General features: G+C 47.9%; 1 protein-coding gene across 1 annotated transcript; it reads right to left on the bottom strand.

Annotated features, from left to right (window-relative positions):
• Positions 1-1315: 1315 nt before the first annotated feature.
• On the bottom strand, positions 1316-14348 carry LOC129199978 (chondroitin sulfate synthase 3-like). Its single transcript, XM_054811231.1, has 3 exons — positions 13447-14348; positions 11351-11634; positions 1316-2398 (listed from the first exon to the last, which is right to left on the bottom strand). The coding sequence occupies exons 1-3, from the start codon at positions 14162-14164 to the stop codon at positions 2168-2170; spliced, it is 1233 nt and encodes a 410-aa protein (XP_054667206.1). The 5' UTR covers positions 14165-14348; the 3' UTR covers positions 1316-2167.
• Positions 14349-24816: the final 10468 nt, after the last annotated feature.

The raw sequence follows: 24816 nt of genomic DNA on the forward strand, positions 1-24816 counted from the left end.
AGTTCTGGACTTACCTGCAGGAATGCTACTACCGAAGCGTATTTTTGGACACTGAAGTAGGTATCACCAATGCTTAGAAGTAAGAAAAATTTGAGAGGTCCTTTTTAATCAAGTCAATAACTAACCTACACTCAGGAACATATTTTAACATGGTTGTTCCGAGGGCCTCAGTTCAATTTTTCCCCTTCTGAACTAATGAACTATTACCAGCATTGTATCAGCAGCATACACCACTAACAGACATACTATTCAGATCAATGTGGGAGCGTAAATGGTTTCACATTCCTCAATGCACTAACAAAACACAGTCAGTAGGCGAATACTTTAGAAGGTAACTGGCATCTTTAGTAAAGACAGAATAGCGCAACACTAGATTTGCACATGGGAGTGAGGTTCCTGCAAGCCCACATAGGTCTAGGCACAGCAATTGTTATCGTAATGATCAGTCTCCAGAAACAGCTGGTAACAAGTTAATGACATGAATGTAATAGTCTTTATGACTATTCAACGCTCAAAGTGGAGCAAAAAGGCAAATGTCAATACATTGCATGACTCCTAAAATACACACACACCACCATCCCCACACATATATACACATCTACACACATACACAGAGAACACTGGCACCACATCCTTTTTAATGCACAAACTCATGAAAGAAGTCTTACTTGCGAGGATGCAACTCCCAGTCATGAACAGCTTATTTGTAGTAGCTGTTTTCTAACACGCCAAACTCAACAAAGTCAATCTGTTATTCCAACCTACCTTCTTCCAGCATTTCCCTCTCCTGCTTCTAGCATTTTGTGTAGCTAAAATAATAAAGCCACTGCTGTTCAAAATACTTTTCCAGTGACAAGTTAGGAAGCTCAGGCTGGGCTGGAAGAGTTGATAAGCATACTGAAGAAAGACCAGCCCTTACTCATTCAAGGCTCTCTGACCCATAAAGACCAGACATTTCTTACATCCCTCTACCATGACAGAGTTGTCATCTTCAAGTACACATTAAGAACAGAGTCTGAAGGTATGTTTATTCTTGGGTTTAGCACAGTAAAAACTCAGGCTAACAGGTTTGGAAGAGGGAAGTGAGCACCAACTTACCATGCCCAGGATGGAGGAAAGCCCAATGCATAGTTTCTGTACAGAATTCTTTCTTGAAGGTACAAACAATAATCAATTTTTGTAAAGACATAACAGACATGGTCTACAACTCCAAGCAAACCCCAAGCATCAAAAGCCACAAAAGAAATATACATACTTACACCACCCTCCTGGATACACTAATACTACATTTCCCAAAATTACCACAGCCAAATATTAAGAAAAAATACTTTTAATTGCTTGACAATATTTTCTATTACAGTTAGTTATTACCCTCACTTAGGTGCAATTATTTCCCCTTACCACATGGAGAAAAATATCTTCAATCACAAAAATTTAGAGTGGAAGAAAAGAAGAATCCAAAATACTAGCGCCTGCTTTTGTTCATTCTAGCAGGATAGATTTATACCTATAAAATTGTTTTAAAACAACAATTAAAATATCAATAGCACATAACAAAACTGTTTCATTTGCCGAGTTAAGCACTCTCCTAAAAGGTATGTCGTCACCTACATCTGTTCCAGTTAATTCCCTGACTTCTGGAACTGAGTCCTCATGCACTTCACGCACTTCAGAAAAGTTTGCACAAAGTTGATAAAAAATGACAGAAAAAGTCACTGTGTTTTATCATGATCAACAATAGGAAGCTGTGCAATTCTGGCAGGGTGAGAGCTGGTCCATCAGAGAGTCCCCTTTGGTGATAAAAAGTTATTATGATAATAAATGTGCTACAGTCTATAGCTAGAAAGAAAATGCTTTCAAGGAAAATAGCCAAAAAACTACGTTAAATTGAAGCTTGAAGCCAAAATGTACATACATACAGAAGAGAAATGCACAGATATAACTATGAAGAGACATGAAGAACAAGCTGAAAGCTAAATTCTTAAGCTTTACAGGAGAGATATTGCAGTAAATACCTGGAAGCACAGCTTAAAAGCTCCAAAGGACCTTCACTCATGCCCCTGGGAGCTTGGTTATCAACTAGGCACAAGCTTTAAACATATGCATATGTACGTACAAATACACAGCTCCATGCACACAGATTTACAGTGTATGCCTCGTGTAGCTGTTAAGGCCACACAGACTTCCACGGCATTGCGGCCACGTGTACAACTAAAGAAATGCTGCATTTCTCTGGTACAGCTGCTTCCATGCCATGAGGAGCTTGTTCACACACGCTGCACTCAGAAAGAGCCCAGTGAACAAACACCTCCCTGAGACCAGCAAATGCAGAGTCAGAAGGAGCATCGTCCCTGGCGATCAAGTTAACATCCTTCAGATGTTCATTTGCCCTTGAATGCTTGTAAAAAAATAATAAGAAAGAAACAAAAAGCAAAAATGTTTAGGGACTCAAATGCACCATAAAGCAGTCTTTAAAAATATAAAATCCTTCCAAGTATCAAGTGCACAAAAAAACAAGGCACAAAATGACAATCCTATTTGAAAATTATTAAAAGGAATACTTCCAAGTTTCTAAATCAAATATTTTATCACAAACTAAATATTAAAGAACCAAAACCAAGCAAACAAACCATCTGTCCAGTCAGTAGCTCAGGTTTTAATCTTCAGTATTCTAACTGCCTGGTTAAACCAGCACATTCCAGAAGAGACTTCAGACTTTTTTTTCTTTTTTCTTTTTTCTTTTTTTTTATTTTCAAATGTTCTCAGAGGTTACTTTACTGAAGGTAAAACTTCAACCAATGTGGAAAACAACTTTGGAAAATTTGTCTTGAAAGCACTAAATAAAAAATAAATGAAAAGGTAACCTTCCCTTTCCTAGGCTCGTTTCAAGACTAAGTCATACATAAAGCAGCATTCAAGAAGCCTGTATCAGTTACAAGGCTGCTTATCATCCTCCAGATTTCCTAAAATTATACCCCTAGTTTAAGATGTTCTTTGTTTCCTAAAGTATACATATGATTTAAAAGACTTCTTAAAAGCAGGCCAAAAATCTTGTCTTAGTGTGATACTCAGGAAGCCAAAAATACTGCAGCCGGGGTGGGACTACACATTTACTTGCTGCCCAGTTTCAAATGTGTACTAAAGAATAAACAACCTGGGCACTCACCTTGAGCTTAAATCATCAGCCCACACTGGTCAGATGGAATAAACTCCTCAAAGCGTAGCAGTTCTTGCTACATTTTAAATAATGTATGTATTCTTTGAATACTTCATGTTATATAATGAAATCCAATCAGTAAATAAAAGCATATTTTAGAGAATGCGTCAGAGCAGCATATACTGACAATGGCTTAATACATGTCATACCTTCTCACATAAGAACTGAAGATAGGTGGAAACTAGTTTGGTAATGAGAGCCACAGAATAAATAGTAATAAATAAATAAAGTCCGAGGACTAGCTGCACTTCACCCCTATTTGTCTGCTTCCAGAAAACTCCCAAGAAACATACAGAATTGGAGGAGAGCTTGAAAGCTTATTCTTCTAAAAAAAGAAACATATCCTATCTTTGATACCCAGTGAAATACCACGGTAAATAGAAGTACATCTAATTAGCACCTATTTCAAGTAATTTCTGTAACTCTCCTTGTTTACAACTTCCAGCTTCACTCTTTGTGAGCATTTTCCATTTCAGTAGAAGCACATCATTTGATCTCATCAAAAGACATGAATCTGGCAAGTGAAAGTCAGGAAAAAGTTATCTCTGGGAGATTTCTAAGTCAGGACAAGAAGAGATACAAAGAACAGCCCAGGAAAAGGAACAAAATCCGTCAGCTCTGGGCGTTGGGAGGGAACAGGAGGAAACAACCTGTGGACTGTCAGTGTCTTTGAGAAGACTATACACACTTGGAGCGCCTCTGTACTATTTGCTTTACCTGGTAACCTGCAACGAACACTTCATCTTCAGAAAGGCTCAAGCAGGACAGTTTAACAAAACATTTTCTCAAAGTATGACCAATAACCACAATGAAATCTGTACACGTGAAAGGGAAATTTATTTCTGAACACCTAGGAAAGACAAAATTTTGAAAATAAAGATAATTCTGTGAGTATCTATAGAAACTAATGTTTCGCATGTGGTTTGGTTTACTTGATTTTAAGGTAAAGGATCGAAAACTATTTCAGGGTAAACACTAAAAAACATTAGGGTTTCATTGTGCTTTGTTTCAGGGATTCACTTAAAGCACTGAATCCACTGTTGACCCTAAAGCCAACAAGTTCTTCACCTGTAAGTCTCTTTTGAAAAATCAAGCTTACTCCTTGTCTAACGTGACAGGCACTGTCAAGAATGATGATGTGAGGGGTTTAAATGAGATGACTCTTACAACAGTTGTGCCACAATTGTGTCATCTCATGTCAAACTGTTTTTAAACACACTTGACCAGCCAGCCTTCTGCACTAGACTTCTATGGACATACCACCTCCAATATAGCAATTGCACAAAAGTCTGGAGAAAACATTTCCAATAAAATGAGAGCAAACATGAGAAGAAAGTGAACATGGTTAGGTCTAAATTTCCATGTAGGTTGAGAGATGGTTCATGGTACCCATATGCAGAATTAAAGACATATTTTTAATAATTTAAGAACTTTTCCTAAGGTTTTCCTTTTGCTTGTCTGTGGGATGCTTTGGTAATTCAAACAAGAGCTTATTCTTAAAGAGGAAAACCTTTGAAATATTTGCTTTAAGAACATACAAACATGCAACGCAGACCAGAAAGCTGTTAGCTAGCCCACACAGTCCTGCACATAAACAGCTGCTGGCATCTTAGAGGAAAGTGCGTTAAGAGGAAGGTGTATCCACACTTTCTTTACATCATGGACATGCAAACACATCCCCAGAGTCCTCCTGCACCTCGTGAACTCAGCACCAGGAGTCAGAATTACACAGCTGTCAAACTCCAAATAGGCACAAGCAGTATTTCCTCTTGGGGCACCCAATCTGCAAATAAGCCAGAAACCTATGACAAGCTGACTCTCAGTCAGGCTGAGAAACACCCCCCTAGCTCTTGGCTCCACAGCTAAGATGCCATCATGCCAGGGACCACAGCCACGGGCTTGTGTGTGCTGGTGCACACCTCCACGGTAGCTGTGGGAATACCTTCACAATAAAAGCCCCCAAACAAGGTATCTCCAACTCTTGCAGTCCTGCTGAGCCACATGGGGAAACACTTAAGACCCTCAATAACATGTAAGTACCAGAGACAACTCTATTTCCTCACCACAAACTTCCTCAACTCCCAGCCAAGCTCATCTTGCAGGACGTATGGGGTATGGCTGAGATGGAGTTAATTTCACCACAGCAGCCCTCCTGGTGCCGTGCTGTGTATTGGTAGCTAGCAAGGTGTTGATAACACACTGGTGTTTTGGCTACTGCTGAGCAGTGCCAGCACACATCAAGGCTGTCTCTCCAACATTTCTTCCCCTCCTCAGCAGTAAGCTGGGGGTGGGCAAGCTCCTGGGAGGGGACAAAGCCAGGACAGCTGACCCAAACTGACCAAAGGGATATTCCATACCATATGACATCTGCTCAGCAATAAGAAGCTGAGAGGGGGAGGAACTGGGGGCATTCGGCTTTTTACATTTGTCTTCCAGAGCAACTGCTACGCATACTGAAGCCCTGCTTCCCGGGAAGTGGCCAGCATTGCCTGCTGATGGGAAGCAGAGAATAATCTTTTGCTTCTGCTTTGCTCCCAAGTGCAGCCTTTTGGTTTTGCTGCATTAAACTGCCTTTATCTTGACCCACAAGTTTGGGGTTGTTTTTTTCTATCTCATTTTTCTCCCCTCCCTGTCCAGCTGAGGAGGGCAGTGATAGAGCAGCTTGGGTCAACCCACCACACAGGATGAAGAAGGGGCAAGAAGACAAGGAGTCCCCAAGGACCCCAGGGCAGTCTCCCCAAATTCCCGGCGTAAAAGAGCAAATGAATAACAGGAGGTTACTTACAAAGCCAGAGAAAGAGCAAGGAGTCTGCACAGTACAGCACAACAGCTCAGATGAGACCAGAGCCGCATAGGGCAAGAGTAATGAGCCAACTTTAGCACCACAGTTACTGCAATAGGATATGCACTTAACGACTTGCATTTTATTCGGTATCCTGTACACACAGAAATACTATACTACAGTGGTACGGAAATAGAACTCACTTTTCTAACCAACTGAGAATCGTTTTGAAGTAAAAAAGCTTCGTAACTACCTTTAACGTTGCTGTGATCAGACAACTCTTAAAAACAAATAGCTAAGAGAGCACATCCCATGTCAGTAACTGGCCATTTATGCAAACGGTTCTGAGGCCTCTGTGACCATCCTGTTCCTCTCCAGATACCCTCAGAGACCCCTGCTACAATCTTAATCATCCACTCTTCCATGCATTTCTATTCTAGGGTTACTGATAGCTCGCTCTATGCTTTTCGAAAATGATGGCTGCATTTATGTAACTACCTAATGAAGCTGACCAAAACCAAGAGCTTAAGTGGGGGTGGGTACTGCTGCTTCAAGACTGACCATTCCAGTACCCAAATGAGCAAAATGCCATCTGGCCATCATCAAAGGCCAATACACCTCTAATGCTTCTGTTTGGTGGAGTGTTCTAGTCAAAGCTGAGTTGTGATCCACCAACATCTTCACCAAAGATAAAGACAAAACCTCAAATGAAAAAAATAAAATTATTATTAATTTTAAATTAATATTATTAATATTATCTGTATTTTTAAAGAAAATGTTATAGTGATGAGACTGTATTCTATGGTTGTCACAGACTTGTGACAAACCCAAAAAGGAAAACACAATGGGAAAACAGATACAAACGTTAATGTGGACTGCTGGTATGTACAAAGTGCACTATTTTCTTTCAATATCAACGTACATATTACCAAAAGATCAAAAGTATATGGGGTGTTTTGCATGAATGTAGTTTTTTGCATGAATGTAGTTTTTAAGTTTAAAATGCATGTAGTGGGTGTTGGACTTGATGATCCTTATAGGTGCCTTCTGATTTGAGATATTTTGATTCTATGATATTTTCCACCAGAGAAAGGGAAAAAAGGCTACAAAAAGAAAAGCTTTACAAACTTAACATTAGAACAAATGTCCCAAATACACTGAGGAATGATCTTTAAATCTTTTTTATGCTGCATTTGTCATTTTGCATTTTCTGAAGAGAAACCTTCTCTGACAGTCGGTATTTATACCCTGACAATGTTTGATATCTGCTTGAATTGTTATAGCCACTTAATTCATGTGTTGCATTTTAGTTTGGCCTTTTGTGAAACAACACTATTTGATCTGTTATAAACTTAGGTTACAAATTACAAAATGGTCTTCTAGACCCAGAAACATCATTCCAAAAAAAAAAAAAAAAAAAGCGTCAGGGGGACAAATAAAGCAATCAGCCTTTTTCCAAATGGCCCTCTGTAGGCAAGTCCCTCCTAAACAGCAAAGCGAGGTACAACACAGCATCTCAGGTTTTTAACTATATTTGTGCTTCCAAAGAATAAAATTAGTATGAGTCACTAAAATCAAGCTAATCTCTTCATTCATTTAAAGAAAAATGTTTCAAGGATTTAAAATTAGTGGAAGAGAAGGTGCTAACTTGAAGTACGGATTTGGAAAGCACAAAAGCAAAAGGCCCTTTTTAATCTCTACTCTTACTGATTTGGGGAAGCAGAAGTTGCTAACACCTCTCAAAACCAAAAAGGCATTTTGCAGAAATATTTTAGCCAAATTTCTCAGGTTTATTACACCTTAATCATTACAGCATCATCAAAACTGGAGGATAAATTAAGATATACTTAAAAAACGTATCAGAACAAGGATGGATCTCCTGTAGAAAGAAAATCATCCACTCAAAATACAACACTTCTAGCTGATAATTCCTCATGGAGCAAGGAACTAGATTTAGGCTGCAGTTCAGTGTTGCTTCCAGCCAATTTGAAGGTAAGCTGCTGCCAAGACAGGCAGTTTGGCACTCTCTTGCCCCTTCATTCCTGGATGAACGTGACCACCTCTTCGTTCTTCTGATGCTTGTGCTCAGCAAAGCTTTGCCGTGAGTGCTGATTCAGCTGAAGAAAACACTCTTGGTCAGGTCCAGGTTACAAGTGGATCCCACCCCTGCCCCAGCTCACCACAGGGCTGCACAAGTCCTGCAGAACAGGACAGCAACCGAAAGGAGCAACCACCCTTCAGCCAAAGCCCATATTTACGTTGGCTTAGAGCAACTGTCAAACTGCAGCCCGAGGGCAGGTTTTTATCTCCTCCATTCTGCACAACTGCTCTAAAACCCCTGTTATTAGATTCACTCGCTCAGAAATCCAATGACTAATTCTTTATTCAAAGTGGAGAAGCTCCATCAGCAGAGACCAGGAGAGACTCATCACCTCAGCCATAAGTCATTTCGTATGTGGGAGACCCAGCCTTTAGCCCCGGCCTCAAATCTGGCAGAACAAGAATTAAACTCTGGAAAGCATCAAGAACAAGAGTGGCTCATTGCAGACTTGTACACCTCTTCTTTTCCTATTCATTCTGACAAAAAAAAGTCAAAGTTGTAACCCTCTCCTTGCCAGCAAGCATATTACACATATAAACTAGCGCAGCTTACCTGCAACCTCTACAAGGCAATAGAATAAACCCTGACAGGCAGCCAGTCTTACCTACGCCAGCTGAGCCACCCAGCAAAGATCAAGCATTTCAGGTTTTCTCTTGAACTCTTTGATTGCTTTCATCCTCACCAAAAAGAGACTTTCCGTTCCAGTTCTTAGAAAAGAAGTCTAGTAAAAAATGATGCAACAGAGATTCAACTCTTCTAGATCTTTTCTGCTTCTATGAATGTCACCATCATTGTTTTCAGTTTATATTAGTCTTCAGCAACATCCTAAACACAAGTCATGCCTCTTCCCAAAAGCAGTGAAGTCCATAAAAATCTTGCAGCTCAACGAGGCTCAGTTTAATACGTAAATACAACAAGAGGACTTCAGGACAAAAGGGCAACTGCCTATGCAGAAAGTCCTGGCCCCAATCTCAGGTTTTGCACACGTGTACCTGAGGGAATAATTCCCCTTCTAGCACACAAAGAGCGCTCCTGATCTAAGGCAGGAGTGAAAAATCACACAGCAAGAGTTTCAGTGCCCTAGGAAAAAAGTCACCCTTGTCACCAATTAATTTACCAACCCACAACAAGCCAATCTGTTCAGGTACCCTACTAGATTGCTTGAAACAACCAGCTACACAACACAAACTATGCCAGAGCATGAATGCAACCTCTCTCGCCTTTCACTCTATTTCACTCCTTCCCTTCCATACACACTTAACGCTGGCATAGCATCCTAAGCAGCTTTGGCTTAGTCATCTGCATCTTCCGGAGCATCTCCTGTATCGGCCACAGAGTCAAAGATTCTTCTAACAGACGGAAATACTGATCAGAAATGAGCAGCTGCTATTGCAATGCCTAACACATTTTCTTCTTTTTCCATTCTTTATTATATAGACCTCGGGCCTTCAAGAGTAACTGACAATCAAGACTGGTGTCAGTCTATTCCACATCCCATAAAAACACATGCTTTTTCCAAAATGGTTATGCTTTCAGGCCCCAATCCTACCATGAAAAGCTGAGCTGCTGGACAGTCCTGTAACGCAGTCTCCAAAACAGAAGAAAGTAAACATAATTTTTCACTCTATCCCACTTACGCTCAGTGCCTGGAGCCAAAAACTCCTGACATTCAACATCAAAATAAATAACAACCAATGCAGTGATAATGTTATCTATTATCAGTTTTCTTCCCTTCCCAGATTTCTTCCCAAGAAGACAAACCAGAAAAACAAAACCAAAACCCCTTCCAACATGTAACTGTCAAGGCAGAATCATAATTCTGCTGATAGAGATCAGCAGGCATCACATGCCCATGAGGATGACACAGCACAAATACACCAGAGTGTCAGATTAAGCTGCCAGTGTAGCATGCGGTTTGGAAGTCTGATTAAGGACCACTAGTCCTACATCACTATCCATCTGCACGATAAATGCCTGCCCTGCTCTACCAGTGCAACAGGTGTATTATTTTACATTGGACTTATAACATTGATTGAAATAGTCTCTAAAAGCACCTTTCTACTGTGAAGTAAAAGATCCGATTTCCACCTCTAAGGTTTCTACCTAGTTAGTATCAACTAATCAAAATTTACTTTTGTTCACCTCTTTACATGCATTGTAGCCTACCAAGCCCATTTTTAAAATGGCAACCTTTCCCCTCCCCAGGTCATCCAGAAAAACACTTACCTGCAAAATCAATTATGTTTCCTGTCTTTTTGTTTTTAATAGCACATAACCTCTTTCAGTGGCCCATTTAAACGATTTTTCCTGCTGAACAAGGGAGTGCCACAAGGGCAAGCATATATTAATATTAAAGAATCAGTCAATGTAACTGAAATCCTGTTCATCACATTAACTATCACCCTTTACCCTTTCTGGCAGTTGCACGCTTAGTCTATTTTTATCTACAAAGCTAGTCTTGCCACTAATCACAACGTTTCCAGAGAAAGAGGTCTGAATTTTAGTTATGGCAGCGCAAACAAACTTTTTGGGTACTGCACCACATTTTGATTACTTTAGAAAACGATACTATGGAACGAAGTCATTTGCTCCCCAAATGACTTCAGCATAGGAAGATTTGTTACACTGCGTATGTCCTTAATGCATTTTAACACTGTTCTACACTAAGAAAAACACTAGTAAAAGTTTATCATACACAAAGACAGCGCAACAAATTTCATTTCTGTACAAGAAAAAAAACCCACAACCACTATTTCTGCTTTTGCCAGTCATGAACTCCATTAAAATACAGCTGAGTAATTAAGAAAATACAGGCAATTCTTCTTCAAACACTACAACATATTTTAAGAACCTGCAATGCAGAACAGATATGCCGCACGCTTATCCAAAAACAAGTTCATAAAAAGATCCTACCTGAAGAGCATACGTCAAATACAGCAGCATCCTGTCAAGCATTATGTGTAGAAATGCCCAAGGTGAAGCTCTAGCAACTTATAGCATAGCAATACTTACAACGTGGCTGCAGTAATTGTCAACAACGAAAATTGAAAGACAAGTAGAAATGACTATGCTTGCAGCAACATGCCGTGAACGTTTTCCTCTCTTTTTTCCTTACAGTCTGCAGTTTACATTCTGATGCATGCATTAAAACATAATTACGGTGGAAAGAGGTTGCAGATACAGTTACTTACATTGCAAGACATAAAACTCTGTAAACAAACAGCACATTGCAATTTACACTGTCACTCACCTCATATGACCAAACACACTGAGTTCCTCCAAACCTTCGGACACACCTGCCCACCTCCACGTCCTCATGAGTGGTGTACATTTCTCCAAGGCATTCACCAATATGTGGCACCATCCTCCTGAGAACCTCCCGGCTGAAGATCATTCCCGGCCCTCCCATGCAGAAATTCTCTCCAGGCTCCAGCCCAAGTTTTCCGAGTTCTTCAATATTACCCAGACCAGTCGGTCCCAAATACAGAGGTTTACTACTGTTCAGTGAGCGAAGAAACTCCTCCAATTTTTCACCTGAAAAAGATAAAAGATTACTGTTATTTCTCTGCCTAGTCTGCCAGCCATCTCTTTTCCTGTACTTCAAGCTTTTTTAAAAACGTAACAGGCACCTGAGACTGTCACAGAAAATCACTTCCAAAGCAGTATTCTGTACCTAACTGAAAACACCCTTGGACAAGTTTACCTTTCACAAGCTTCTTTTGTTTTTCTTAATTAACATTACAATGACATTTTCATTCAGCCAAAAGCCAGAACGTGATCAAAACTTCATTTTACCAGTAAACCTTGTTCTGCTCAATCAGGACTAATGGAAAGCACTTCCTTGGTAGTTTAAAACTCTCTCTAAAGTAGGACAATTTGCCAATATAGTTCCAGGCTGGGGAGGGAGGGAGGGAAGGGAAAGGGAAATGCCGGGTATTATTTTAATAGGATTAATTTTTGAAAAGACCAAAGCAAATCTCGATTAACCAAGGTAAATATGTTTAATTGCGGAGTAATTGTGGGAACAAGGTAAAACTCAGGCTCCTTCCAAACTATTTCCAGTGCTGCAATGTCTACAGACTTTTCCTTCAAACCCCTCACCTAGTTCTTTTCAGAAACTGTGATTTCAAATTTACTTGACATCAAAAGTTTCTGGATAGGTTTAACTCAGAACCTTGGAACTAGTTAAAGACAGGTTCATTGCAACTCTGCAATGAGCCCAAAGTGACAACTTCTACATCTGCAACCCAATATATATACACACAGATACACGCGTAAGTGCGCGAGTATTTCACAGATGAATGACAGCTGACAAACAAGCAGCCCATTAAACCACTCAAACAAAAGCAAGTGACAAATAGGGAAGCATACAGTTACTCCAGTTAACTTTTCACAGTGTTTTCAATACTGCAAGCAACCACGCTCACAACCTAGGCTTACAAGTTCAGTTTCTTCTTTCTTTCCTAAGAGCAGGACACTGCACGAGTAGCAGCAGCAGCAACAAGCGCAGACCAAAAGCAAGCGGGTTGCAGAACATCTTTTTTTAATGGTGCTGTAAACCTCGTGAAATAGGGCCAGTGCTTTTCAGAGACACACGCTGCAAAGAACAGCAGCTTTACAAGCAGCCTTCGGCGGCGGCGTTTGCTCAGCCCAAGTGTCAGCGAGCCAACGCAGAACTTTTGTTACTGCTCAAAACATCACTTCCGAGCAGTACCGAGTCGAAGCCTTCGGGCTGAGCCGCAACCGCGGCGGGGGCTGCCCGGCCGGAGCAGGACGCAGTCGGCAGAGCTCTTCGCCGCTCCCGCCCGCCGCCTGCCCACGGGCGGCGGGACGAGGCGGGACTGCCACCCTTGGGCTGCGCAGCCGAGCGCGGCGGGACGCGGCGCCGGCACCACCCCGCCGCTCCGCTGCCCGCCCACGGCCCCTGTCCGCCGGCCCACGGCAGAGCCTCGCCCGGAGAGCCGCGCCGCAGCAAGCGCGGGGGCCGCAGCACCGAGATCCCACGCCAGGACCGCTCACCGCGCCCGCCGCGGTCCAACCCCCCGCCTCAGCCCTCCAACGCGCCCCGGCACCGCGGCCTCCCCAAGGACGGCCCGGCCCGGCCCGGCCCGGCCCCGCGGGGGCACCTCGAGGTTCCCACCGGCACCTCAGCGCCGGGACAGCACCCCACGGCCCGCACACGGTGGCTGGAAGCAAACTCCGCCGGGGCGGTGGGTGGGCCGAGGTACCCCTTGCGCTCCGCCACCGGGCGGGAACCGACTCTCCCCACCCCCCGCGGGACCCCGCCGGGCCGCCAGGCCATCGCTCCGCTCCCTCCCTCCCGGCGGCGGGGCGCGCCCCGGCCACCTTTAATGTAGACGTCGTCGTCCGCCCGCATGAACCATTCGTACTTGTCCAGGTAGCGGTCGTGCATGTACTTGATCATCATGAAAGACTTCTTCTGCGGCGGGTAGGAGTCGTCCACGCCGGGCAGGGCGACGACGGGCAGCCGGGGCAGCCCGGGGGGCGCGGCGGAGCCCTGGCTGGAGAAGAACTCCACGCGGCCCGGCACCGAGGGCGCCCACGTCCGCTGCGCCGCCACCGCCCGGCTGCCCAGGTACTTCTGGGCCGTCATCACCCCCACGTAGAGGAAGTTGCGGGGCTTGGCGTAGCCCGGGGCGCCCCCCCAGTCCCCGCTCCCGTTGTGGCTGCCGCCGGGCCGGCCGCTCCGCTTCTCGCCGCCTTCCTCCTCCTCCTCCTCCGGCTCCCCTTCCCCGCCGGCGGCGGGGCTGGACACCATGCCCTCCGCCGGCGGCGGCGGCAGCTCCCAGGGGCTGCTCCTGAAACTCGTGCCGCCCAGCACCGCCGCTGCCTCCGGCGGCGCCTGCTGCCCGCCCGGCACCGCCGCGCCCCCGGCCGCCCCCGGCCCCGCCGAGCGGCCGTAGTAGGAGCAGAGGCTGGAGCCGCGCCTCTTCTTTTCGCTCAGCTCGGCCACTTTCGGGGCGATGAGCCAGGAGGCGGCGGTGAAACCCAGCACCAGCCCCAGCACCACGCTCAGCCAGGGTCTCCGGGACCGGGCTGCCATGGCGCGGGCGGGGCGGCTCCCGGAGCGCCGCTGCCGCCGCCGGCTTCCCCCCGCCGCCTCCCGCTGGAGGCGACCCCCGTCCCGCTGCGGCCCCGGGTGCGGCGACTCCCGCCGCGGCTCCCTGCCCCGCCGCGCCGGCCCGGGCGGCTGCGCTGCTCCCGAGTCAAACTTCTCCGGGCGTGAGGGCGGCGGCCCCTCCGCTCCGCTGGCACCTTGTCACCGCGGCGGCTGGTCCCTCCCCGCCCCTCCCACCAGCTCAGCCTCCTCCACACGGCGGCCGCGGCCCCCTCTCCGCGCTCCGCCATTCAGCCAGCTTCCTCCGCGGCTGCCGAGCGCCTCACCCCGGAGGGCGCCGCCGGCCGTGCCCGAGCCGCTCCGGGGAAGTGGCCGCCGCCGCCGCCGCCGCCGCTCCGGAAGGAAACGATTTTTTTAGGTGCCGCTCGCAGCTCCCCCGCGCCGCGGCCCCGCCACCCTCCGGCGCCCCCTTCCAGTCCCGGGACCAGGGCCGCCCGCCCGGCCGCGCCTCTTGGCCCCGGGTGCGCCCCGGTGCGCCCCGCTCCCGCCTCCGCGTCGGGAGAGGCCGGCGGCTCATCTGCGGCCGCAGCTTCACATCACCCGAGGGCGGCCACGGGACGGCGGGTGGGACCGTCCTGCCCCGGTTTCTCATCCCAAGGGTGGTCATGGAAAGACAGCTGAGGGCTGTAGTTTCAGGAGGAGGGAAGCCGTCTCCTCTGCCCCTGCTCCCCGGCCTCTTCACTTCAAACGCTTCATAACTTTCCAGCCAAGAACTGTAGCCCTCCCTGACCATGTCTGTTCCTGTGGTGTGGATTCCCACAGCCTGCGTATGTTGTTATCACCAGCTCCAAGGTGCTGGAGCAGAGCCTCTTCATCCTCCAGCCTCGGGGTGACTGCACCGTCCACAGCCCAGGATGACTGACACCTGGAATTAAACGTTCAGGCCACTGTGCCTGCAGAGATAGCTTTAATTCTGAAGTTTAAGGTCTCCCTTGTCTCCTCCATATTTATATGCATCCCTAATTTCATTGTGCAAGATGCTCATCTCCAGCAAGAGTCATAAATTGTTCATCACATCCATTTGTCATTTCACTGAAATACACCAAAGCTACTGAAGATGCAGTAGCAAATGTTTAATCATTTGTCAGCAAAACCACCCATTTTTGTAGCTAAGTCTATGGGATTTTCTGTCACTTCACACGACTTTATCAGTTGTCAGGCACATATGTCAAGGCAAGAGGAGGAGTATGGAAGCTGGTACGGTGTGATGCTAGCAGAAGTAATGGAATAGTTGTGAGAGAAAAAATTTCAAACCTTTTTCCAAAAAGACAGAAATTACTTTGCCCACCTAACGAAGAAAAAGGCCTCCTACTCTGCATAGTCTTTAGCTATGAAAGATCACTCACTGAAGTAAATTTCAGTTTTTCCTTGTGCCTTCACCACATGCAGTGAGCAGGCTGTGGGCTCTTTGTGTTTCTGAGATGTGCAAGCATCATGCTCAGGAAACATACCCTCTGGCTTCCCCAGGGCTGAGCATCCTTTCCAAAGCAGCCCATCATTAATTTCCTCTGTACATCACACAAGCTGCAGGATTTATAATGCCGAGCAGCAAGGCACTGAGTACCAGTTATTCACTCCGCTGTCACCACTAAAAACAACAGCCCGATCAATGTGTCCGGGCACATAAATGTTCTGGGAGCAACAGGGTGGCAGATTCTGGGTCTGCCTTCACGGAGCTACTAACAGGCAACAAGTGAAGGGGGAAGGCTCTCCTTCAGAAGGCTTCACCATGGCATGAGGGATTACCAGGATTAGGATTGTCTCAGATTTCCATATGAGTCTTCCATTTAAAAAATGCTGTCCCACAGTCCTTCCCCTCCACTCCCACAAACAGTTGGGGGGTGCTGGGTCCCAGCAAGTCCTGCACAGTATGACTTCCAGCAGTAAGGGCTCCTTTACACCTACACAACCTCACCATCACAGTGTCCTAAAATTTCAGACAACTTGCTGCTAAGGGGTCGCACAGGTGCAATGTCTGACGCTGCGCCACTTCCATCGCTTATGCATACACTGAAGTGACTCCGGTCAGTATCAGCTGTGCCAGCTCCTTAGGTCTGACAGTGCTTATTTTTGTCACAAAAATAGCAGGTGGGCCCATGAGAGGTGACCATAAACCTTTTACACACCTCAAAGATGAAAATGGACCTTAAGGCATTATGTGTTATCAAGACAGTTTATAAGGGAATAGAGTATAAGGATATTTGGAGCAGAAATAGTACACGTGTGTACCTGCATTTATATTTTTTAGTTCAATGCTATACCAGTATTTCAATACACCGTGGGGAAATGTGTTCTGGGTTTTTACGGACAGACCGAAACACAGGCTGGGCTGCTTCTATAGGAACAACAGTGGCATCTAGTGGTTAATAATAAGTCCCAGACCTGTGTTCAGTAAAGGAGCGACACTCAGAATGCCTTTCCAATTAAAAGAAGTATTTGATATAATCACTTGTTAAGCTGGGCTTAGTCACTTCATGTCTACATGGCTTGTTATGTGTTCGAACGCATTTGATAAGACTATTACTCCAATGTCACACTGAATGTGTTTGGAGGGAATGGGAGAGGCGAGGGCCTGGCAATTTCTTAAAAAACTTGAAAAGTAATCTTGTAGCAAAAATTGGATTGGAAATTAGAAATCCTGCCTTCTGTCCACTGTACCATGTGTTTCTAATTATAATCTCAGGGGAGTCTCTTAACATTTTTAGTTTTTCTCTTGTGAAAAAGGTGGAAAACACAATCTCCCATTTCACCATAGTCGTTTTACAGCCTCTAATCAAATTTTACACACATGTCCTTTGATGAAGAAACAGCAGAAACATAGGGCTATGATTGTCATTAGCAATACTTTTAAGTGAAAACAATGGGGCTTTAGCTCCAGAAGAAGTGGGCAATCTTTCTTACACAATGATGCCAGCAGAAGCCAGAGTTCAAACGGGTGGGTATCCACTTCTCACTCTCACTTTACTTTTTTCAGAGTCATTCTGGCCATACTGAACCCAGTCACTTTGTCTTCACCGGGCACAAAGCCCTGAACTGAAGGAGTGGTCAACACGTCTGCAGTCTCGGAGAGGAACAGAGCTGGGTCTTACTACTTTTTCTTCTCAGGTGGAAGTCCAAAGCCATCAGTGATAGGTTGCTAGGAATTCCTACTAGGTTTCAAATTCAACACTAGACAGAAAATAAAGGGTGATAAAACTTGAGTGCTTTATTGGATGTTTTCACTCAACTAGCTTGCTGAAATGCCTGAATATGATGCTGACACTTGAGCTGCACTTTACAGGTTGTACCTATTGTGTAAAGGGCATCTAAACCAAGATAGACATAACACTGTTTGCAATCTCTTCACAGCAGCCATAGGTGAAAAGCATTGACTAAAGCTAGCTCCACTAGCTAGTGAGGCTCAGGGTAAGTTGTGAAACTGTATCTTTGGGCACGGTCTCTTATCCTGCTAGTCCCATGTCTTGCGTCAGTCATCTCCAGAAGGAACACTTTAACAGCAGAGGTTGATCATCTGACACAGACATCGCCCTGGAGCAGATTAGAGCTGAGCAGGGAAGAAAAACCAAGTTAATTCCACCATCACAAAGGATCTCACTGAACTGATTTCTGTTCCAGTTTTATTTCACTCAGAAACAGATATCCTAAATAAACAAACAGGTCAGTTAGAACAGCAGCATTTATTTTGTGCATTAGTAACCAGTTGCTACAACATGCAATAAGTCAGCTGTAAAACAAAAGGAGAGGTGCCTGAGGACTGGAGGAAAGCCAACGTCACTCCGGCCTTCAAAAAGGGCAAGAAGGAAGACCTGGGAAACTACAGGCCAGTCAGCCTCACCTCCATCCCCGGGAAGGTGATGGAACAGCCCATTCTGGGGATCATCTCTAAGCATGTGGAGGAAAAGGTGGTTACCGGGGGTGGTCAGCATGGATTCACCAAGGGGAAATCATGCCTGACCAATCTGATAGCCTTCTATGATGGCATGACTGGCTGGGTGGATGAGGAGACAGCAGTAGATGTTGTCTACCTCGACTTCAGCAAGGCTTTTGACACCATCTCTCATAACATCCTCATAGGTAAGCTTAGGAAGTGTGGGTTGGATGAGTGGACGGTGAGGTGGGTAGAGAAGTGGCTGAATGGCAGAGCCCAGAGGGTTGTGCGAAGCAGCACAGAGTCTAGTTGGAGGCCTGTAGCTGGTGGTGTGCCGCAGGGGTCAGTACTGGGTCTGGTCTCGTTCAACATATTCATCAATGACCTGGACGAGGGGACAGAGTGCACCCTCAGCAAGTTTGCTGACGATACCAAGCTGGGAGGAGTGGCCGATCCACCAGAAGGCTGCGCAGCCATTCAGTGAGACCTGGAGAGGCTGGAGAGCTGGGCGGAGAGGAACCAAATGAAATTCAACGAGGGCAAGTGTAGGCACCTGCTCCTAGGGAAGAACAACCCCAAGCACCAGTACAGGTTAGGGGCTGACCTGCCGGGAAGCAGCTCTGAAGAGAAGGACCCAGGAGTCCTGGTGGAAAACAGGTTCTCCATGAGCCAGCAATGTGCCCTTGTGGCCAAGAAGGCCAGTGGTATCCTGGGGTGTATTAAGAAGAGCGTGGCCAGCAGGTCGAGGGAGTTTATTCTGTGTCCAGTTCTGGGCTCCCAGTTCCAGAAAGACAGGGAAGTACTGGAGAGAGTCCAGAGGAGGGCTGCAGAGATGATGAAGGGACTGGAGCATCTCTCCTGTGAGGAAAGGCTGAGAGAGCTGGGTGTGTTTAGCCTGGAGAAGAGAAGACCGAGAGGGGATCTTACGAATGCTTATAAATACCTAATGGGTGGATGTCAAGACCATGGGCCAGACTCTTTTCAGTGGTGCCCAGCAACAGGACAAGGGGCAATGGGCACAAACTGGGACACAGGAAGTTGCATCTCAATATGAGAAAAAGCCTTTTCTCTGTGAGGGTGACAGAGCACTGGACCAGGCTGCCCAGAGAGGTTGTGGTGTCTCCTTCTCTGGACATACTCAAAACCCGCCTGGACGAGATCAATCTGAACATGAGAAAAAACTTCTTTACTGTTAGGATGACTGAGCACTGGTCCAGGGCAAAACCCGCCTGGACGAGATCCTGTGCAACTTGCTCCAGGTGATCGTGCTCTAGCAGGGGGGTTGGACCAGATGACTTCCAGAGGTCCCTTCCAACCCCCACCATTCTGTGATGCTGTGATTTTGCGACTCTGTGATTCTGTGATTCTGTGTAATGGGCTTTAACTTCTGGTCAGCCCTGGACTGATCAGGAAGTTGGACTAGATGACAGTTGTAGGTCCCTGCCAACTGTGACTATTCTATCCTATCCCATCCCATCCTGTCCCGTCCCATCCCGTCCCATCCCGTCCTGTCCTGTCTTGTCCTGTCCTGTCTTGTCCTGTGCTAAACAAATATTTGTGAAAGCTGCTGAATGAAATGAAACCAGGAAGTCAAAATCCTCTGGAAGCTGTGGCATCTTTGGAAACCTTTGCTGTGTTTCCCACTGGCAATGCTTTCTCTTGCAGGACTTCAGCGCGCAACGCTTTGCGATCTTGTGACAGTTGTGCTCTGGGTTGTGGCCACTCAGGTCTTGAAGACCTCCAGGCTCAGGGATCCCACAACCTCTCGGGGCAACCCACTCCAATGCTTCACGATCCTCACAGGGATTTTGGGTTTCCTTCCTTATCTGCAGCCCAAACCTCTCTAGTTTCAGGAGATGCCACTGTCTCTCACCCTCCCACCAGGCAGTGCTGGGAAGAGCCTGTTGTCCCCGTCCCCTTGATGCCTTCCTCACAGGCACCAGGCCATGCTGTGAGGTGCCCCGATGACTTCTCTGCTCCATGCTGAACCAGCCCTGGCCCCACAGACCCTTCTTGCCTCCCCTGAGCCCCTCTGGCCTGTCAAGCTGTCTCCAGGACCCCAAAAAGGACGGAGTGCCCAGATGAGGCCTGATGGATGCTGAGGCAGAGGGGATCATCACCCCTGTGCCCTCTGGCTAGTGGAGAAGGCAGGAGAAAACCCCCAAGAGCCAGCCAAGTGCTTCCTGGGAAGAATCAGGGGAAAAGAGGTGTCAGCGGTGGGTTCTCTTCTAATGCAAAAAATAAGAACACCCGCCCCACGCTAGTGTCAGCTTCATTGAAAGGGAAGCCCTTTTCCTTACGTTGGATCTGTCAGCTAGTGTGTAGGCATAAAGCAGCGCGCTGAGCGCTCTTCAGCGTGAAGAAGCTTTCCTATATAACTCTGAAAAGAGAAGAGATGAATCACTGAGTGTACTGAAGGTGACGATGTAACTCTTCTCCCTGTCCCAGGCTTAAAAGAATGAAGCTAAATAAGAGAGAATGGCGACTCTTAAATCTTCAGCAGAATCCATCATTTCCTGCCTGACATTGCAAGAGACAGGTAAGGAATGCCCTGCCTCCCCTCTGCTCAGGCAATCACACCTTGGGAAAAAACGGAGTGTGAGAAGAGTCACACTCTTTGAGGTCAGTCCCTTTACATCCAAACAGGGAGGCCGACCTCTTGAGAGTGCTCTTCTCCAGCAAAGAAACTGTGCAGTCTGGTGTTGTTTGGGGAATGCTCCTCTCAAGGTAGTCCCAGGGAACTTGATGTGTGCTCAGTTGGCCTAAGGAAAAATACTGATGAGCTATACTTAGTGATTTAAGTATCAGTCGTTTTAGCATGGTAGTCACCTTTCTTACCCTGGCAGCAGCTAAAGGCTGCAATTGGGAGGGCATGGTTTATTGGATGCGGTCTTAGTTTGCACCAGCTGCTGAACAGCCGAAATCTGTGGAAAATACTGTTAAGAGAAGAAAGTTGTTAGCTGACAAATATAAGCTCTGGCCTGGAAATTCACAGTAGCGATTACTTGAATGGAAGAAGCCAGAAATAAGGATTAGTGACATAGACAGAGCGAGGGCAAAGTAATCCTGATTCCTTGCTTGCTTATTTACTATTACTGGTGAAATAAAGACAAATATAGCTAACACTAGACTTGAAGCACTGACTTTCCTGTAACAGTATCTTTTGGTGCCGATATCAAGTGGCGTTTACTGTCTATGTTGCAGGAGCCACGTGCTTCCTGGGAGGAATCGGGGGAGCCCAGAGGGCTGGCCAGCAGCGCTGGGGTGTGGGGAGAGCCTGTGGGACTTTGTCCTGCAGCCTCCCAGGGAGGCACGAGGTGTTACCAAGTGAACCCTCTTGCCGCATGTGCCTGGAGACATCTGCCATGGCCAGCGCGACCTGAGGGGGCCACTGGGGCCCTGGGAAGACACTGTGCTGAGCAGAAGACAAGAGATGGGGGGATGGAGCGGGCGGTGGCATTGCGGTAACCCCAGACGCCCGTGCTGGGGCTGCAGCGCTGCCGGGGTGAGCGCCTCGGGAAAGGATGGATGCTGTGGCATCCCCGAGCTATAGACTGTGACGTCACCAAACAATGGTGTCACCGATTCCCCGAGCGATGGGTTCTCTCGTCACCGACGGATGGCCTGAGATGTCCCCCAACGACGGACTGTGATGTCACCTAGCGATGGATTGTGACCAGGCATCCCCTGCTGCTTATATTCGGGTGCCGGGCCACACCCAGCCGGTTCATGCCCGCACTCCGGCTGAGCAGTTGGCGAGGTTTGGAGTGTTGAGCGAGGCCTTTGGTGCTGGTGTTGTGCTCGGGGAGTTGTTCTGTGCAGCTCTCAGTGCCCGACCCCAGAGCCGTCGGAGGACTCCCCCCGGCCCTGCCAGGTTCAGGCAGCCGGGGCACCCAGGAGGTGCGCTCGCAGCAGCGCAGGTGAGCTGGGAGGGGGCACCTCACCCTGGGGGGCTGCCAGGGTTTCCTCCTTGAGGGACCTGGGCATGTCTTCCACCAGCCAACGGGCCAGCCAACGCTCGTGGCCTCTCCTCCTTTTCTAGCGTGACGCCCGCTGCTGCAGCGCCGGTGAGAGGGAGCGGCTCGTCATCGCCAGCTCCCCCCAGACCACTGCAGAACATGGAGGCCATGGCCACGGAGCTGGAGGACCGCTGTCCCATCTGCCTGGGCAGCTGGGAGGAGCCCAGCTTCGTGATGCCATGCCTCCACCGCTTCTGCTACCCCTGCATCCTGCGGTGGGCTGAGACCAAGCCCGAGTGCCCCCTCTGCAAGAGGGGAATCCGCTCCATCTTGCACTCGGTGCGGGCGGACGATGACTACGTGGAGCACGTCGTCACACCACCCGTGACTCCACCAGTCGTCGTCCGCCAGGGGGGAGGAGCTCCCAGGCACCCAGCCGCCCACCACCTCCATCACCCTGGAGCACCCCAACGGTGGGCTGCAGAAGGGCTGCCCAGGCGTCCTGTGGGTGGCCTCTACACCCCAAACTGGATGAGTGGTTTGCGAAACAACTCCACGCTCATCCAGATCCTGCAGCCCCTGGTCCAACGGGAGCAGGAGATGATGTTTGCCACCCTCATGGGCACCCCGAACAACCGCGGGCTGGAGAGAGAGCTGCCGGGCCGGATGCTGGGGGTCTCCCGCCAAAACCCCACGGCGACACTGGCGCGACAGCGTGCACGTGTCGCCGTGCAAGGGCGCAGCAGAGAGGCCCACCGTCTGCTGGGACGGCGGGACGGCCGTGCTGCCGGGGGGCGGGAGGGCAGCCCCGCGGGCATCCCAGGCCCCGCTGCCTCCCAGGGAGGGTCTCTCGCCACCAGCGCAGCTCCCTCCGGCAGCCCTGCGAGACCCAGCACGGAGGAGCTGCCTGGCACCTCGTCCGCAGCCCGTGGTGGGGGTCCCGGCAGCCAGCCCTCTGCTCCCGTTGCCATCCCCGCAGAGCAAGAGGAGCCCCAGGAGGAGCCAGGGCAGGCTGTGCCCGGGCCCTCCGCTTCCAGCCAGGGCACCGAAGGCTCCCCTGAAGGGCCCCGGCGACCCCCAAAGAGGAGGACCGGCAGCTCCGACGCCTCTCCAGCCAACAAGAGGCCAGCACCGCGGCGGTGACCCAGCAGGGTGCCTCGGGGGACGGCCAGACCAGGACTGGGCCATCAGCTGGGGCCTGCACCAGCCATCAAGAGCTCCCAGCCCCCCAAATCCCAACATCCCAATAAAAGACAAGCATGAAAACTACAGAGCAAGTCTCAGTGTTTCTTTGCCAAGAGGGTGGTCAGAGGCTGCAACAGGCTTCCTAGAGAGCTGGTGGCTGCCCCATGCCTGTCAGTGCCTTACAAAGAGGTGTTTGGACAAGGCCCTGCATTCTTTGATGACTATAACCTGTTAGGGAGGGAGGGGATCCACCTGTCCGGAAGAGGCAAGGCAATCTTTGGCAGGAGGCCGGCCAACTTGGTGAGACGGGCTTTAATCTGAAGGACTCGGCGGGGGCTGGGGTCCAATGCTCGTGCCATTGCATCCAACTGGGGAATAAGCCAGCAAATAACCAGAAAGACAGGGAAGTACTGGAGAGAGTCCAGAGGAGGGCTGCAGAGATGATGAAGGGACTGGAGCGTCTCTCCTGTGAGGAAAGGCTGAGAGAGCTGGGTGTGTTTAGCCTGGAGAAGAGAAGACCGAGAGGGGATCTTACGAATGCTTATAAATACCTAATGGGTGGATGTCAAGACCATGGGCCAGACTCTTTTCAGTGGTGCCCAGCAACAGGACAAGGGGCAATGGGCACAAACTGGGACACAGGAAGTTGCATCTCAATATGAGAAAAAGCCTTTTCTCTGTGAGGGTGACAGAGCACTGGACCAGGCTGCCCAGAGAGGTTGTGGTGTCTCCTTCTCTGGACATACTCAAAACCCGCCTGGACGAGATCAATCTGAACATGAGAAAAAACTTCTTTACTGTTAGGATGACTGAGCACTGGTCCTGGCTGCCCAGAGAGGTTGTGGAGTCTCCTTCTCTGGTGAGATTCAAAACTCGCCTGGGTGCTATCCTGTGTAACCTGCTCCAGGTGATTCTGCTTTAGCAGGGGGATTGGACTAGATGATCTCTAGAGGTCCCTTCCAAGCCCCACCATTCTGTGGTTCTGTGTAAATATGTGAGTCACAAACAGTGAATTTCATAATGTCTCTCTTCACTGTAGCCCCTTCAAGTGTAAAGATTCATTCCAAGGGGAAACTATATTTTGAGTTATGTTTCAATGTGTTTAGGCTTAATAAAATTAACTTCGATATTAAAAAGAAGTGTAAAATGGACACAATTTCAAACACATCCTTTCCATAATCATGGTAAGCATGACAAGCTTAATACCATATTAATGATTTTGAACCTGTGCTTCTAAATGTAAATCAGTACTTTTACTTCATAGAATCATAGAATCTTAAGGTTCGAAAAGGCCTCTAAGATCATCAAGTTCAGCCGTTGACCCTACACCACCATGCCTACTAAAACATGTCCTGAAGTGCCACATTTACATGTTTTTTGAACACCTCCAGGGACGGTGACTCCACCACCTCTCTGGGCAGCCCGTTCCAATGCCTGACCACTCTTTCCGTGAAGAAATGTTTCTGAATATCTAATCTAAACCTCCCCTGATGCAACTTGAGACCATTTCCTCTTGTCCTTTTGCTAGTTACTTGGGAGAAGAGACCAACACCCACCTCACTACA

The sequence above is a fragment of the Grus americana genome, chromosome Z, assembly GCF_028858705.1.
Source record: "Grus americana isolate bGruAme1 chromosome Z, bGruAme1.mat, whole genome shotgun sequence".
Lineage (NCBI taxonomy): Eukaryota > Metazoa > Chordata > Aves > Gruiformes > Gruidae > Grus > Grus americana.

Coding starts and splice junctions, on each gene's coding strand:
- LOC129199978 (XM_054811231.1), bottom strand. CDS start 14,164: ATGGCAGCCCGGTCCCGGAGACCCTGGCTGAGCGTGGTGCTGGGGCTG. Junction 11,635..13,446: donor CGACGACGTCTACATTAAAG/GTGGCCGGGGCG, acceptor TATCTTTTTCAG/GTGAAAAATTGGAGGAGTTT. Junction 2,399..11,350: donor AGTGTGTTTGGTCATATGAG/GTGAGTGACAGT, acceptor TTTTTTTACAAG/CATTCAAGGGCAAATGAACA.